This window comes from Onychostruthus taczanowskii, unplaced genomic scaffold, assembly GCF_017590055.1.
Source record: "Onychostruthus taczanowskii isolate IOZ18803 unplaced genomic scaffold, ASM1759005v1 scaffold68, whole genome shotgun sequence".
Lineage (NCBI taxonomy): Eukaryota > Metazoa > Chordata > Aves > Passeriformes > Passeridae > Onychostruthus > Onychostruthus taczanowskii.
The window spans coordinates 4,154,260-4,167,867 of record NW_024504566.1 but is presented as its reverse complement, the minus strand read 5'-3'; the positions used below and the strand labels follow the sequence as shown (position 1 = coordinate 4,167,867).

The 13,608-nt window shown below is 34.4% G+C and overlaps 1 protein-coding gene across 8 annotated transcripts in view; it reads right to left on the bottom strand.

Moving 5' to 3' along the window:
* IMMP2L (inner mitochondrial membrane peptidase subunit 2) overlaps positions 1 to 13,608 on the bottom strand; it is a 407,522-nt gene that overhangs the window by 327,458 nt on the left and 66,456 nt on the right. For 2 of the 8 annotated variants that reach the window (XM_041421055.1, XM_041421057.1), the window contains one exon: positions 7,264 to 7,305. The exons of the other annotated variants lie outside the window; for them this stretch is intronic. In XM_041421055.1, the coding sequence (XP_041276989.1) occupies positions 7,264 to 7,305 (42 nt within the window). Of the gene's footprint in view, positions 1 to 7,263; positions 7,306 to 13,608 lie in introns of those variants that run through there. 8 annotated transcript variants of the gene reach the window in all.

Sequence of the window (13,608 nt, the reverse complement as noted above, 5' to 3'; positions counted from 1 at the left end):
CATTACAGGGTAATTATACTTTGTGAATTGGTATGATTTTGTAAATCAGAGCCCTGAAATTAGTTCATCTGACTAGCAAAGAAGCAAGTAAAGATATGACCCAAAGAAGCATGTACAGAAATATGTGTCTCTTAGATGGAATGGCTACACTTCATTTACTTAAATCACTTACATGGAGATAGCATCTCCATAGGTTTCTTTGCACTGATCTACTAAAGGAATCTTTTTTTCTTTTTATTCTTTTTCAAGAGATACATTTTATAGTTAAGGTATCATCTGTTTTTTGCTTCCTAAAACATCTCCAACTACTTGCTCTTTAGGAAGCTGTTTCATGCTGAAATGTTAAAAATTGCGGTATTTTTCCTAATAGTAAATAAAAATATAAATTAAACAACCATTACATGCCCATAGACCTGCATTAAGGTGTCAGTTATAAAATGTAAGAACTACTGCAGGAGGCTCTGTTTTGCCTTAACCTTGGCATTAAAGGAATGTAATACATAACTTTGATCTTTTCCCCTGAGTAACTGTAATGTTAGAATCATATCCTCCAGTTGTTCTGAGATTGAAACCTTCTGTTCATGTCTGTAACTACAATTTTTCTACCCTAAGTTTTGCAAAACATAGTAAGCAATTGTCAGGAGACACACATTCCTCAACAGCACTCAAACCTACATATCGGACACATCTTCCTAAATTCAGGTCTTTGAGAGAAACATTTCCTTTTTACTACATCAAGTGAACCTGTCTTTCCTCCTATCCACAAATGGAACAACAGATTTTATAGGCCAGAAAAGAGGAATGATTCGACTCTTCAAATGCTCAGAGGAATAGTGATGGTACTGCTGTCCCTCACAGAAAAATTCCATTTGTCACTGCAGAAATCCATGTAAAGACCCACTCATCATGGTTCTTGTAAATCTGCCACCTCTGAAATTACATAAGAATTGCATGATTCTGTATATGCTGAAAAATTGCTTTCTACTGAAAAAGAAATAAACCCATGCATCCCTGCCTCAGTCAAAACACAGCTAAAAAGATAACTCAGACATAAATATCTGCTAAAACTTCCCCAAGCATTGTCTGAACATTTGACTGCTTTCACAGCACTGGCTAGCAGTTCATTAGCTCTGCACTCTCTAACTGCTGATAGTCAATAGCAGACAGAGTTAAGAGCGCAGATATCGGAAGTCATTACAGAGGAGCAATCATGATGAGTATTGACTGCTGTGACTCTAAGATGCTTTACCTCTGGAAAGTGGCATCTGAAGACTTGCTGCCACAGCTAGCTGTCTTATGTCTCCAAAATTGACCTACTGGGGATACCTAAGCACAGATTTTACAAAGTGCAGTTATTTCACGAAAAAGTAGAAGTATGTTTAATGTCAGCTCTTTCTCAAGAACACTTATAGTCCCCATTCTGTAGTCACCAGCCAATTTTCCTCTTAGTAATCTGTACATACTTTTCATTTAAAGTATTGCAGCTTGTACAAGTTCCCTCTATAATTTTCTGAAATGTAATTCAAAAGTTATCCTTCTTCACAGAAAGGAAAGGGATGAGAAAAGAAAATAAAATCAATCTCATTAATTACTTAGTTTGCTCAGTCTCACACTTTCTTTCCCTCTCAGCTGGAATCTTATAATGTTACGAGATGAGCAACTAATCTTTCAGATACACAAGTCCATCTTCATATTTGATCCCTCTTCTTCTAAGCTTATATTTTCTCTGCTGATTTAATCACCACAGCCAAGGACTTCATAGATTTTTTTTTTCAGTGGGAGAAAAGTTGTACTGATGGCTGGTTTTGCTCATGACTTCATCATTCATTCTTCTCTGGAAGCCAAAAGAAATATGTGCTATTATACCACAAGCTGCAGTAACAATCAATTAACCCCAGCTGGTACCAGGCCTTAACAAAGACTCTGCATCCTGCTTCAAAATATTTTCAATGACAGCAAACCCCATCCTCACCACCTCCTAAAAATAACGTACAACCTGTTCTGTCACTCACAGATCAAGTAAATTAAAGAAAACAAAAAGAAGAAAATCCTACCACATGTACACATAGGCTAGAGAATATTATCTCTGCAGAATCAGTGGAATTTAGAAAAACCACCTAGCCTCCAATTGTTCAGGAGTTTAATTTTCTGGGAAACGCAATAGATTTCTTCCACAGCCACCATCACCTTGGCCAATTCAAAACTCAAATCACTGTCTGCTCTCAGTAAGAACAAGTCTAATACTCAGATTTCCTGCCTAAACACAAATTGACTGTATTCTCATTCACAGCTACGTTATCTGCCAATACTGACTGATCCACAGCATGGCAAGTTACAAATGAAAGACTAAATGCAGCACAATTTTACTATTCATGTAAAATACATAGATAACATTCTTATCTTCTGGACTCCCTCCAATTACTATGATAAAATTTCATAATCACTACTTGTACATCAAAATGCATTTCAAATACACCTACAGCAGTATCCTATTATTAGCCACTCTGCCCAACATAAAACAGAAAGCATATAAACTACTATACATGAAAAGCATGCCAAGTATCATACACATCATTATAAAGCAGATGCTTCTTGAAACACCCCTAGAAAGCTATAACATACAGAAAGCCCTCAGACACCACGAACATCATGTGTATCATTCTCTCACAATGCCCTGCTCAGCAATCTCAGATCCTTAACTAAATAAACACACCACTCTAGAGAAATCCATCAAGTCTTCCCCGAGTCCTCTAAAGCTCTCAGTTCTAACTCTGAGGGAAACTCATAAACCCAGATGATTCTGAGAGTTAAAACATAAACTTCAAAGGATGCTAAGCAACACAACAGAGAACATTAGGATTCAAATGCTTTATAATTCTCACTCATCCATAACAAAAAGCTCCATATTCATCTGTCTCTGGGCCTGAAAGGAATTAATGACTCTACTGTGTCTTCTCTGAATAACATCCTTTCTCCTTCCTCCACCCCTGCTCCACAGGTGTCCACTATTTTTTGCTTTAAAATGATGCAGGTAAGTAAACAGGTTGAACCCATAACAATTTACAGCTGTTCTTTGAGACCTCTCCTGCTATTACAGATTTTAAGAGGCTCACATGGTCAAAAGGAGGCATCTTTTCCAATTATTGCAATAATTCTAGGATATTATCATCTCCTTATAAAATCTGTAAAGCTTTTATTCTTAAAAAAATCACAATTACAATGCAATGAGTGCATTAAAGTATTTTTCTTAATATAAAGACTTTTAAGTGCTCATGGTAACAGAGATAAATAAAACAAACCATGTAGAGCTTCAAGAAACCTGATTACAATGTTCTTTTGTCTACAGCAGAAAAATTATTCTATGCTGCACATAAAATTAAGATAATTATCTACTAGTTTAATTTAAGGAAAAGCATGCATGCTGCTCACTGCAGTAACAAAAGCAATTACTTTTGTGGTAAGTTAAACATTAGATTTGGAATGTTTTCAAACTAAGCATAATAATGTTTTAACAGCAGTTTACACTATAAAAAATTCAAGCAGTGTCCTTTTATGCATCTGAAAATTTAATTTTAGATGTGCTGAAACTTTATGGGTACAGCAGTATAAAAATTATGTTAACCAGCATTTAAAAAGGACAGGAATTATACTGAGAGTTATGCAATTATTAGCTATAATTTGCATATGTACATAAATTACACAGTATAGAGGTATATAAGCAATTCTTATAATGATTCAGTTAGGAGAACTGCTTTTTAGAAATGTGATCTGTTACTGGTTTCCGTACTTGCTTTCATTAAGTCAGCAAGCCAAGCTCTTAGTAAGCAAGTATGGTAAAAAACTACTGAGATGAGCTTGTTAATAATGTTTGTAGTTTTGCATAGGGATATTAAACTCATACTATATTTATTTTATTACACAAGCAAGCACTGCTTTTTATACATTAATAATTTTCATTTGATAGTTTACAAGGACAGAATCAATTAAAAACCAAGCTTACTAAACTGTCTGTTCATGTAAGAGATCTCTGCCACATGATTTTCAAGTTGTTTGGGTTTTCCTATTACAAATATATAGAATAGCTGCAAGGTAATTTTCTAATTATGTTTAAGCCTGCTTAAGCCTATGTTTAACCAAAGTTAGCACAGAAAAGACATATTTTATATACTATCACTTCTGGAAGCATCACATCATCCTGAGCCACAACAGAGACTCACAGCTGAAAAGGACAGCTAAGTCTCCATCCTTCTCCAACAATTCCCTACTCATTCTCTTCAAATTACACTCAGCATAGTATCTCACACAGCCCTTTTCTTCTCTGTAAATAATGAGCAGCTGTTTTGCATATGTCAAAAAAGTTTCTTGACAGAGATTACAATACCAGGATCTTTCCAAGGTTGTGGTAACAATAATGCTGATGTTCCAAATATTTTGCAGAACATAAAAATATTTATCTGAAATTCTGCTTTTAACCATTAGAGGAATGTTGAATAATGAACTCCAGCAACATTTAGTACTTAGTCACAATATACTTACTGAGTAAATTAAAAAATTTTGTTTTTCCAAAAGAAACATTCTTCCAGAAGCAATATTTTAAAGTTGCCATTTAAAAAAGGCTGATTTCCCTAAGATTTTCTAACCATATTTTATACATTATTGAAGGCTACTAGCTAGAGTACAGGGGTCTTTTAAATTTCTATCAGGGACCATACAATTTGAATGTGGCTTGGGTTTTTTTAGGCGGTCTACAAATTAAAGAACAATTTTAATGAATTTGATTAATTATATTTGGCATTACCACATTAAGAGATAATGGGTAGTTTCAAACAAAGCTCTACATTGCTTTTCTAAGTATGTGGATTAAAAAATTAGTTTTTCTCAGGAAATTAAATATTTAAATAGAAAATCTATGCAATTTTCAACAAGAATAAAAGGAAGAAAATAGATCAGTCCTAAATGTGTTTTCTTCATCATCTGCATATACACCAAGTGAAAGGAGTAGATATTTTCAAATATGTTCCAATACCCCTAAAGACAGAAAATGTTGAAATTTCTCATTTCTCAGTCACTTCCTGTTGCTATATCAACACAACTGTATCTAAACCAAGCTATATGCAAAACAAAATCTCTTATGTTAGAAATCTGAACGTATTTTATAATATTTTTTTCTTCCCTACTGTGTTATATTTATTAGGAAAACATTCTTATTTCTAATAGGGAAACAAAGTAAAAACAAATTTTGAAGAAACTATAAGACAAGTTCTTTAAGTGTTAGTAATAGTCAATTTTTTTCATAATATTTAACATGATCACCTCTTTCTGGTAACTTATGGATAAAGCAAGAGAAAGCAAATGAATAAACTATCATTTTCAAGAAACTATCAGATTATGAAAGGTTCTCGAGGCAGAACTTAGTTATCTTGAACCAAGAGGACAAAAGGATCTCTTTTGCTCTAATCAGTGGCAGCACTAACCTTTCCTAGCTTGTGGGGATCTCAACAGTGTGTGTAACTTACAATATTTTACCTGTGACTTTCTGACTCTAAATGTAATTTAAAGAGAACATTCAGCAAATTAAAAAGGAAATTCATATTCAGGAATATAGTTCAAACAGCACTACCTAGTGCATCAGCAACTTGGAAAAGAGGAAGTGAGCATTTGTAGATACATTCACAATATCCTTGATATACCTGGAAGCAATAAACCTAATCTACAGCTTGTATGAATCAGTGCAGCTTCATTCATTTCAGTGATAATAGGCTGATTTGTATAACCTGACAGTCTGACACAAATCTATTAAGTTTTTCAAGCTTTATTTTTTGACACATAACCAGTTCTCAGAAGAGATGACATGGGGCTTGATTCCAACATAGCATTTGTAATGGTAGATGTTCATTATAAGTATTCAGATCTGAAAAATTAGTTCAAGTACTAAGGTTCTAAAATCTACAGATTAAAGGTAATACAATAATTACTTCTAAGAGCATCAAAATGGAACAATATAAAAAGAGGTAATTGTTTTTAAACTAACAGCAATTTTTAAGTATGCAAATTAATGTTTCCTTCTGTACTTATAGAGGGAAAAATTTCAAGTAAGAAGAGAAAAGACCAGGCACCTCAAAAATTTTAAATACAATATTTAAACATTTTTGAGGTTCTCAAAGCCCAGCAGGCATCTCAGTTGACTCAGTGCCTAAAATTCCATTGCTAAAGTTTGCTGAAGAAAAGAGCACACCCTATATCAGCACAGTCTTGGTGTAGTTCTGGGTGACAAATTTCCTCTGGCAGGGTAAAGGTGAGCCCCAGGGCAGGAGCCACTGTTGAAAAAGAAAATATGTACTACTTCACTCACTCTTTACCCATCCTTCTTCCATTTTTGAAAGGAAGACTTTAAAAAAATCTGAGGCTGAATTCCCAGGAATTAAAGGCTTATGGCAGTACTGACCAATTTAAATTCATGCCCTAACTATCCTGCCAGAATTTCATATCTCAATTCTGGCCCTTCTTCACATGCAGTGTATATGAAAGAGGCAAAGCTAATTTCACATAGCAAAGGGTATCTAAAGATTGTCATTTAAATGCATATTATAATGCTTCAGTCATTGTCTGAATCCAAGTGATGCAAAGGTCTCAATACAGAATTAAACATTATAGAACATATTCTATTCTCTTTTTTTTGTTGTTGTTGACATGCTCCCCTGGCCTTTTAAAAAACATATCTGAAATATTCTATTGAAATAGAGTTTAATCACAATGCACATTTTCATTCCTTACACTGCTGACTAAATAATTAACCTAAATTACTAATCAGAAAGCAATACCTCGTGGTTTTTCTGACACGTTGGCTCCAGATTGAGCCTCCTATCTCAAGCAGGAAAATTGCTGAACCATTTACATGTCTCAAAAGTAATTCAAAACTCAAGGCTTCAAGGACAAGGCAAAGTCTTCCCAATTCCCAGCCATCCCTAAAATGCTAAGTAAACAAAAACCCCAAATAAAACTACAAGCAATAGTGGATGTATCTATGACCTGTGACTTGAATCAATACAGATAAATTAGAAGTACATTGCTTCTTGGATCAGGTAATATTTCGATTTTGGACAGAATTAATGTCTGGGGTGGGGGGTGACTTGTATACAATACTGAATGGCCAGAACAAGATATATAGTTTGGGAAGTGATGTGTGTAACTGCTTATCATTAAACAGTGGAGAAATTACTGCAACAAATTCCCACATCTGTCTCATATGCAACTTCAACATACCTTTCCAACTTGTTTTACTTCTATATTTATCCAGGATGAACTCTGCAAAATGAAATAAAATGGTGAGCAAAAATGTAGTCACTGATTCTGCCTGAGAGATTCCGAGGTGTTTCAAGTGGTAGAGCAGGCTATATCTCAACTAGATAGCAGAAAGAAGTTTAGAAATTACCCAATGTGTTACAAACATTGAAATACAGATTACTATGAAAGGAAGTCAGCAGGTAGAAAATTCCTTATTTTCCTATGGCAATAAGGCACATTATATTTTCAGTCTCTTTTTTAAACAAAAGAAACCCATATTTTTTTGTACTAATTTGACATGCACAATTTGTTTCATGTCCTGCTTATGAGGCAGCACAAATCTAGTTAAAATTATAACCCAGGTGACATTTTAAACAGAACCACTGGAAGGATTTGGTGTGTTGGCCAGAAATAGAACTCTAAAACATACTGATTCACATCTTGGCTCTAGTAAATGTTTAGCTATGACTTATTTAATTTTCTCTGGTTTCCATTTCATTATGCTCATAAGATAATGAGCAGAATGCACTTACAGAGGGACTAATGTACTGGTTCTACCTGCAATCTTTTATCCTCACTTTTCAAGGTACGCAGTAAGCACTTAAAACAGCCTTCATTATCACTCCTTACTGGCAAGCAAAGCAGCTGAAGAAGATAAAAGATATCATGGGAGGAGCAATAGTAAACAACTATCACCTCCTCATAAGTTCCCTTGAGTCCAAGTTCTCCTATTTCTTTCCTTCCTCGTTATGTGTAAGAAGTTCTCTATAATGAACATGCACTGGTTGCAGAATTAGCCTATCTGAAATTTTCTTCTACGAACCCGATTGCTGTTTCAATTGTTAGAAGCATATCTGAAGAAGAGTTTATTTCAAATCCATCAAAATTTCCTGTTTACCACAGTGAATTTCTGAAAAAAATAGTATCAGCTAATGCAAGTCTAAAACTGGATATAATAATATTCTTTAGTTGCAGAGAATTTTGTGAACAAATACTCAAAACAGTCATGGTCAGAATATTTCCAAATATGTAGAGATGATACTGAAATTAACCTCAAACATGCACATACAAAAATGCATATTCTTTGGAAGTTTACACTTCAATGGTATCAGTAAACAAAAATACTTAGAGAGTCTCTTTTCATTTAACATTACTATATTCATATAAATGTATGATCTCTCTTACAAAAAATTAATGTAAACTTCATCACAATACAAATGTTTACACTATAGTTGCTCCGGCTTCATGCATGTTTTGTAAACAACTATTTCTAAACCACATGGGGATTTGCATCAACTGACCTCAAGTATTTGAAGCGACACATGGTTTATGCTAGAGATGTAAATCCCCTCTTCAGTCAGTGAAGAAAAAGAGAAATATCTTTGAAATTATTCATTAAGTTTTACTTAACAATCTTACACGGCAGTGAACTAAGCCCTGAAGATAGTGTTTTCTACCTGTTGGACTATGACAGGAGCCATAATAACAAGTGTACATGGCTAGAGCAAGTCACAATGGATCTCATCTTTTATGATCAGAATATCATTGTCTCTAATATGTCAGCTAAGACAAACTTCTCATTATTTGAATACTGACCGCCACTGGCAAGACTTGCTCTAAAAACACTCGGCAAATAGGATAACAGAATGATTTAACTTGTGCTCCTGATAATGTCTGGAAACACACAATTTACATTGTAAGAAATATGTTTATGTCTTTGTTTCTTTCAGATCATACTTTCTGAAAGTATCATACTTACTTTGATATCTGTATCTCTTCTTCATTATGTTATTGCACAAATGTGAAATTCCATTTATAAAGGAGTGGGTGCCTACCATCAGAGATTAGAATTGCCATCTTTCATTTGAATAGAGATATTTTTCCTCTCTGCAATAGGGAAAAGGTATTTGTGGCAAAGAGGTCTATGAACAGAATATGAGTCAGCACTGCAATGTTGATTTCAAAAAGAAGTATGTTTGATCTCTTAACAGGGATATTTTGAGACGCACTGGGGAAAAGCAAGGTCCTGGGATCTAATTGCCTACAGAAGTGACAGACATCCAAAATAAAGGGGTAAACCATGTGAAACGTCAAGGAAGATAGTGACAATCAAAGAAAGAAGTGAAGAAACCTCTCCAGAATATACTACGCTGTAACATTCTTGTTAGACATTCTGTCATGCTTGTTAGAGTGAAGGTGCCATTCTCATGTAAACTCTGGAAAGTAGTTCATCTTTCATGTCCCTTCCAACAGCCAAATTATTCAATAATTCTATAACGCATTAAGCAATTTTTCTATTGTATTCAGCACTAGCAAGTACTATTCTTAGGTAAAATATTCTGTCCTATTTAGGATGCTAATATTCTGGAAAAATTTGACAAACTGCAGAGGATCCAGAAGACCAGAGAAGAGCAGCAAGTACAATCAGCAGTCTATAAATACAGGAAAAATATAAAGGTTTACAGGAAAAATATAGTCAGTTGATTTTGTACAAATAAAACAAGATGATTGAAGTGAAGACTTAAACTCTTGAAGTCTTCAAATAAACACAAAGGAACTGGAAAGAGGAAGGCAATAAACAGTTCTTCATGTCTACAGTAGACAGGATTAAACACAATGGGCTGAAATTACATCAGTGTACAACAGACAAGAAAATAAGAAAAAAAACCAAATTTGTAGCAAGAAGTAAGGATTGAAACAGCATGCCTAGGTAACTAAGAGATCATCAAAATAATGAATTTTTCAAAGTAATTTAAAACAGTAGTTTACAAACCAGCATAAACACTGGCCAGGTCAGATCACGTTGTATTGTTCCATCTCACCACTTCACATCATGACCTTATATCATTTGCTGCTCCTTAGACAATCCAGTGAGAAATTACTAGTTCTACTTCCCCAGTTTCATTCCAGATCCTTTCTCAAATATTGTGTCAAGCACCACAGCTTCTAGAGCAATCTCTGTCCATAGACTCTTATTTTTTCTTCCATCTTTCTTTCAAAAATAATTAGTTCCCATTATGTCTCATCGGTGTACACAGCTCAATACATAAGGAGTCCTTTGGATTCACAGTTTCAGTAAAGCTTAATTACATATTCTCTCATAGTCTCCCCAGTTATATTTTGCTAAAAATCTATTAATTCCACCAGTGGGGTAGCTTTTCTTCACAAAGCCTCCTTGTGGCTGGAAGTTGTAGGAAAAATATTTTCTTCAAACATGCATCAATATATTTGATTGATAGCAGCTGATCTGCTGAATTGTATATCCAAAACTTCTGTAAAAAATCTGAAAGCATCTGTAATATGTCATACAAAACTGCAGGCCCCTTGAGCCCATCAGTATACAGAAGTCTGCTCAGCTTTACAAGCCTTTTAATAACTGCCAGAGCTTCCTATATTTGGGTTAATTTAATTAATTATTTCATATTAGGATTGGGAAGCCTTCAAAGCCATTCTTTATCTTCATTATGTGCTTGTCTTCACTGATGCATATCCTTAATTGTGAACCAATTGATTATATGAAACAAATACCTAACTCCAGAAACATCTAAATAGTCATATTTTTAGTTTACTTTGTTACCTGAAAGGACATATTGATAAGTTATGCAAAAAAATATTCTAGAAATGCCAGTATTTTCTGGAAATGGAGCATATTGAAAGAAGAATTTTACAATTCAACAAATAATTATTACCATTATGTAATTGCAGAAGTTATTTAGTTTGGGTTTTTGCTGTTTTTGGTTTTGGTTTTTGGGGTTTTTTTTATGGAACATATCAATTGCAAGAAATATACACAACCACTTCACATTAATCTATTCAATATTTTCTAAAATATAACAGTGAGTTTTTTGAGATATATTGACACTAAAATATAAAAAAACTCTATGGTATAAATTTGTGAGATTAATACCAGATATCTTATAGTTTCCAAGCTGGATGACCTCTTGTGGGATTAGTCAAGAAAAAGCTTTGAAGTTATGAAGATTTGCCACCCTTATCCATTATTAGCAGGCAATGGCAATGATGAAAAAACAGATTAGAAAACTGTTATAAAAATACTTCTTTCCTGACAACTGAATAATTATGTGCCATATATTCACAAATATATATATATATATAATACTTCTTATTGCATATTGAGCTTTACATAATGCTACACATGGGTCAATTATGAAAGAAAATAACACTCCTGCTTCAAAGAACTGACTCAGAGGTTCTATCATGGCCTCGAAATTCTGTGCTTTACAGGGATGATATTGAGTAATGAATTTTTTTCTTGGATATACTTTGAAGTTAAAAAGTAATAGCAGTTCATGCAGTAACAGTTCTCAAATTCAAAACTTCCTGCAATCACCAATTCAAGAGTTGCCCTTAAACAGATCTACTTTGTTGCAGTTCAGTAACATAAAATTGCTTATGTCCCCTGTACCCATGCAACTGTTTTATCAGTTTACAGTGTGTTAAGTGGTTGCAGGTAGGTCAGCAAACAGAATCCAGGATCTGATGATCGGCAACTGAAGATTATAAACTGAACAACAAAAAAAAAAAAAATTGCTCTTTGTGGATACAATTCAACTAGTGGAGTGGAAATTGGGGGAAACATCATCCCTCCACTGAAGTTCAAGTCACAGAAGTCTGCACTTTTTCATCCAGACTTTTCCTCAGGCAGTCTGCTCAACTCAGTTGAAAACACCAATGTAATTTTCTTCTACTTCTTGCCTGTATTTAAAATTAAGAAACATAACGACAAGTATGTAATACGCTTACTATTAAAATAGATCTGCTAATGCAGAGAAATTTGATACTTTCAGTAGTCTACGGTATCTTTTACAAAAGAGAATAATAAGTAAATCAGAGTATTATCTAAGAAAAAATTAGCAGCAACTGCTGTTCCAAATTGAAACCACCTTAGTTTTGCCTAAAAGATGAAAATGTAACTGAAAAGGCATACTCCTCCTTTCTATGTCCCGTCTGTCAGGCTGAAAAGGTTTTACACACGTGGCTGTGTTTGCACCTTCAAAGAGAAAAGCCAGAGACCTTCAAGTACAGAACACCTGCCTTGCCCCTCGGTCCTAACCAGTTGTTTCTGTATTGCCAGCAACACAGCCAGATGCATGAGACTATGATGAATCAATGCTTCAAAGCACAGCTATTCCTGCAAGGACGTATTCATCACCCAACCAAGAGAGGGACATGGTTTTGAGATCCATTCCATTCAAGAATCCCTGGATGAGCCCATCAGCTTCTGGAGCGATTCACGACCAGATTAATTTTGTCTTTTCAACAGTCTTACTGATCATGGAGGACTAGTTCCATACACTAGCAGAAGTGGGAGAAAAAATTAAAAAGTAAACATTCTCAGAGATTCAGTCTATCTTTCCATCCTAATCAAGACCCAGGGACTCATCAAGGATCAAAAGGAAGTTTGTCACAGATACAAAAATAGGACTGTTTTAGTATCATTCTAAAACTGATGCGCCATTATATTACACACCTTTTTTTGGGAGATGGGACTAATTTCTCATCTTTTTTTCTTCATAATTTCATTGCTTTTACAGGTACCGATGACCAAAAATATTTGCCTTAGAGAAAATATCACATATGGCAGCATTTCACTTATATTAACAGCTGAGCCATTCACCATCAACTGCAATGTCATTTCCTAAATTTTAGTATTCTGGTAGTTCTACAGGTACCATGGTATAAGTAAACACATACCTAGGAAAAAAAAAAGCTGCAGAGATTTGTAATAGAAATGTTAATACTGAAATGACTGCAGAATAAATGGGAATACTGGGGAGGGGAAGGAAATAAAAAGGAATTACAAAAGGCCTATATAAATGGATATATTAGTGAAAATTACATTAATCAGCCTTAAAGGCTCTCCACACACATCTTCATAGCACATGTCAATTAGAAAAATAAGCTAAAAGAACAAACTAAAAGGGGGAACAGTGTACTGCAGATAAACCCAAGATCTACAGAAAGGTCAAGTCCAGGGTTGAATGACCTAGGTAAGGAGACAAGAGATAGTGAGTACATCCTAAGGACTCAGAGAAGGGGCATAGGATGGAAAGACAAAAGATCATAATCACTGTCAGCTCCTTGAAAGGCATATCTCAAATCAACACATGGTCACCAACCTAAGAAGAAGGAGAGAGGATGACAAGAACTTGTAGTCAGAAATTTTAGTCAGTGTTATTGTAAATATGACTACAGTACAGGTGTACCATAAAAAATTGAAAGAGATTTATAAATATAATTTAAATATAATTTAATTTTATTTATAGATTACAATATCTTTTCACTGTTTCTATCAGTCAGAGT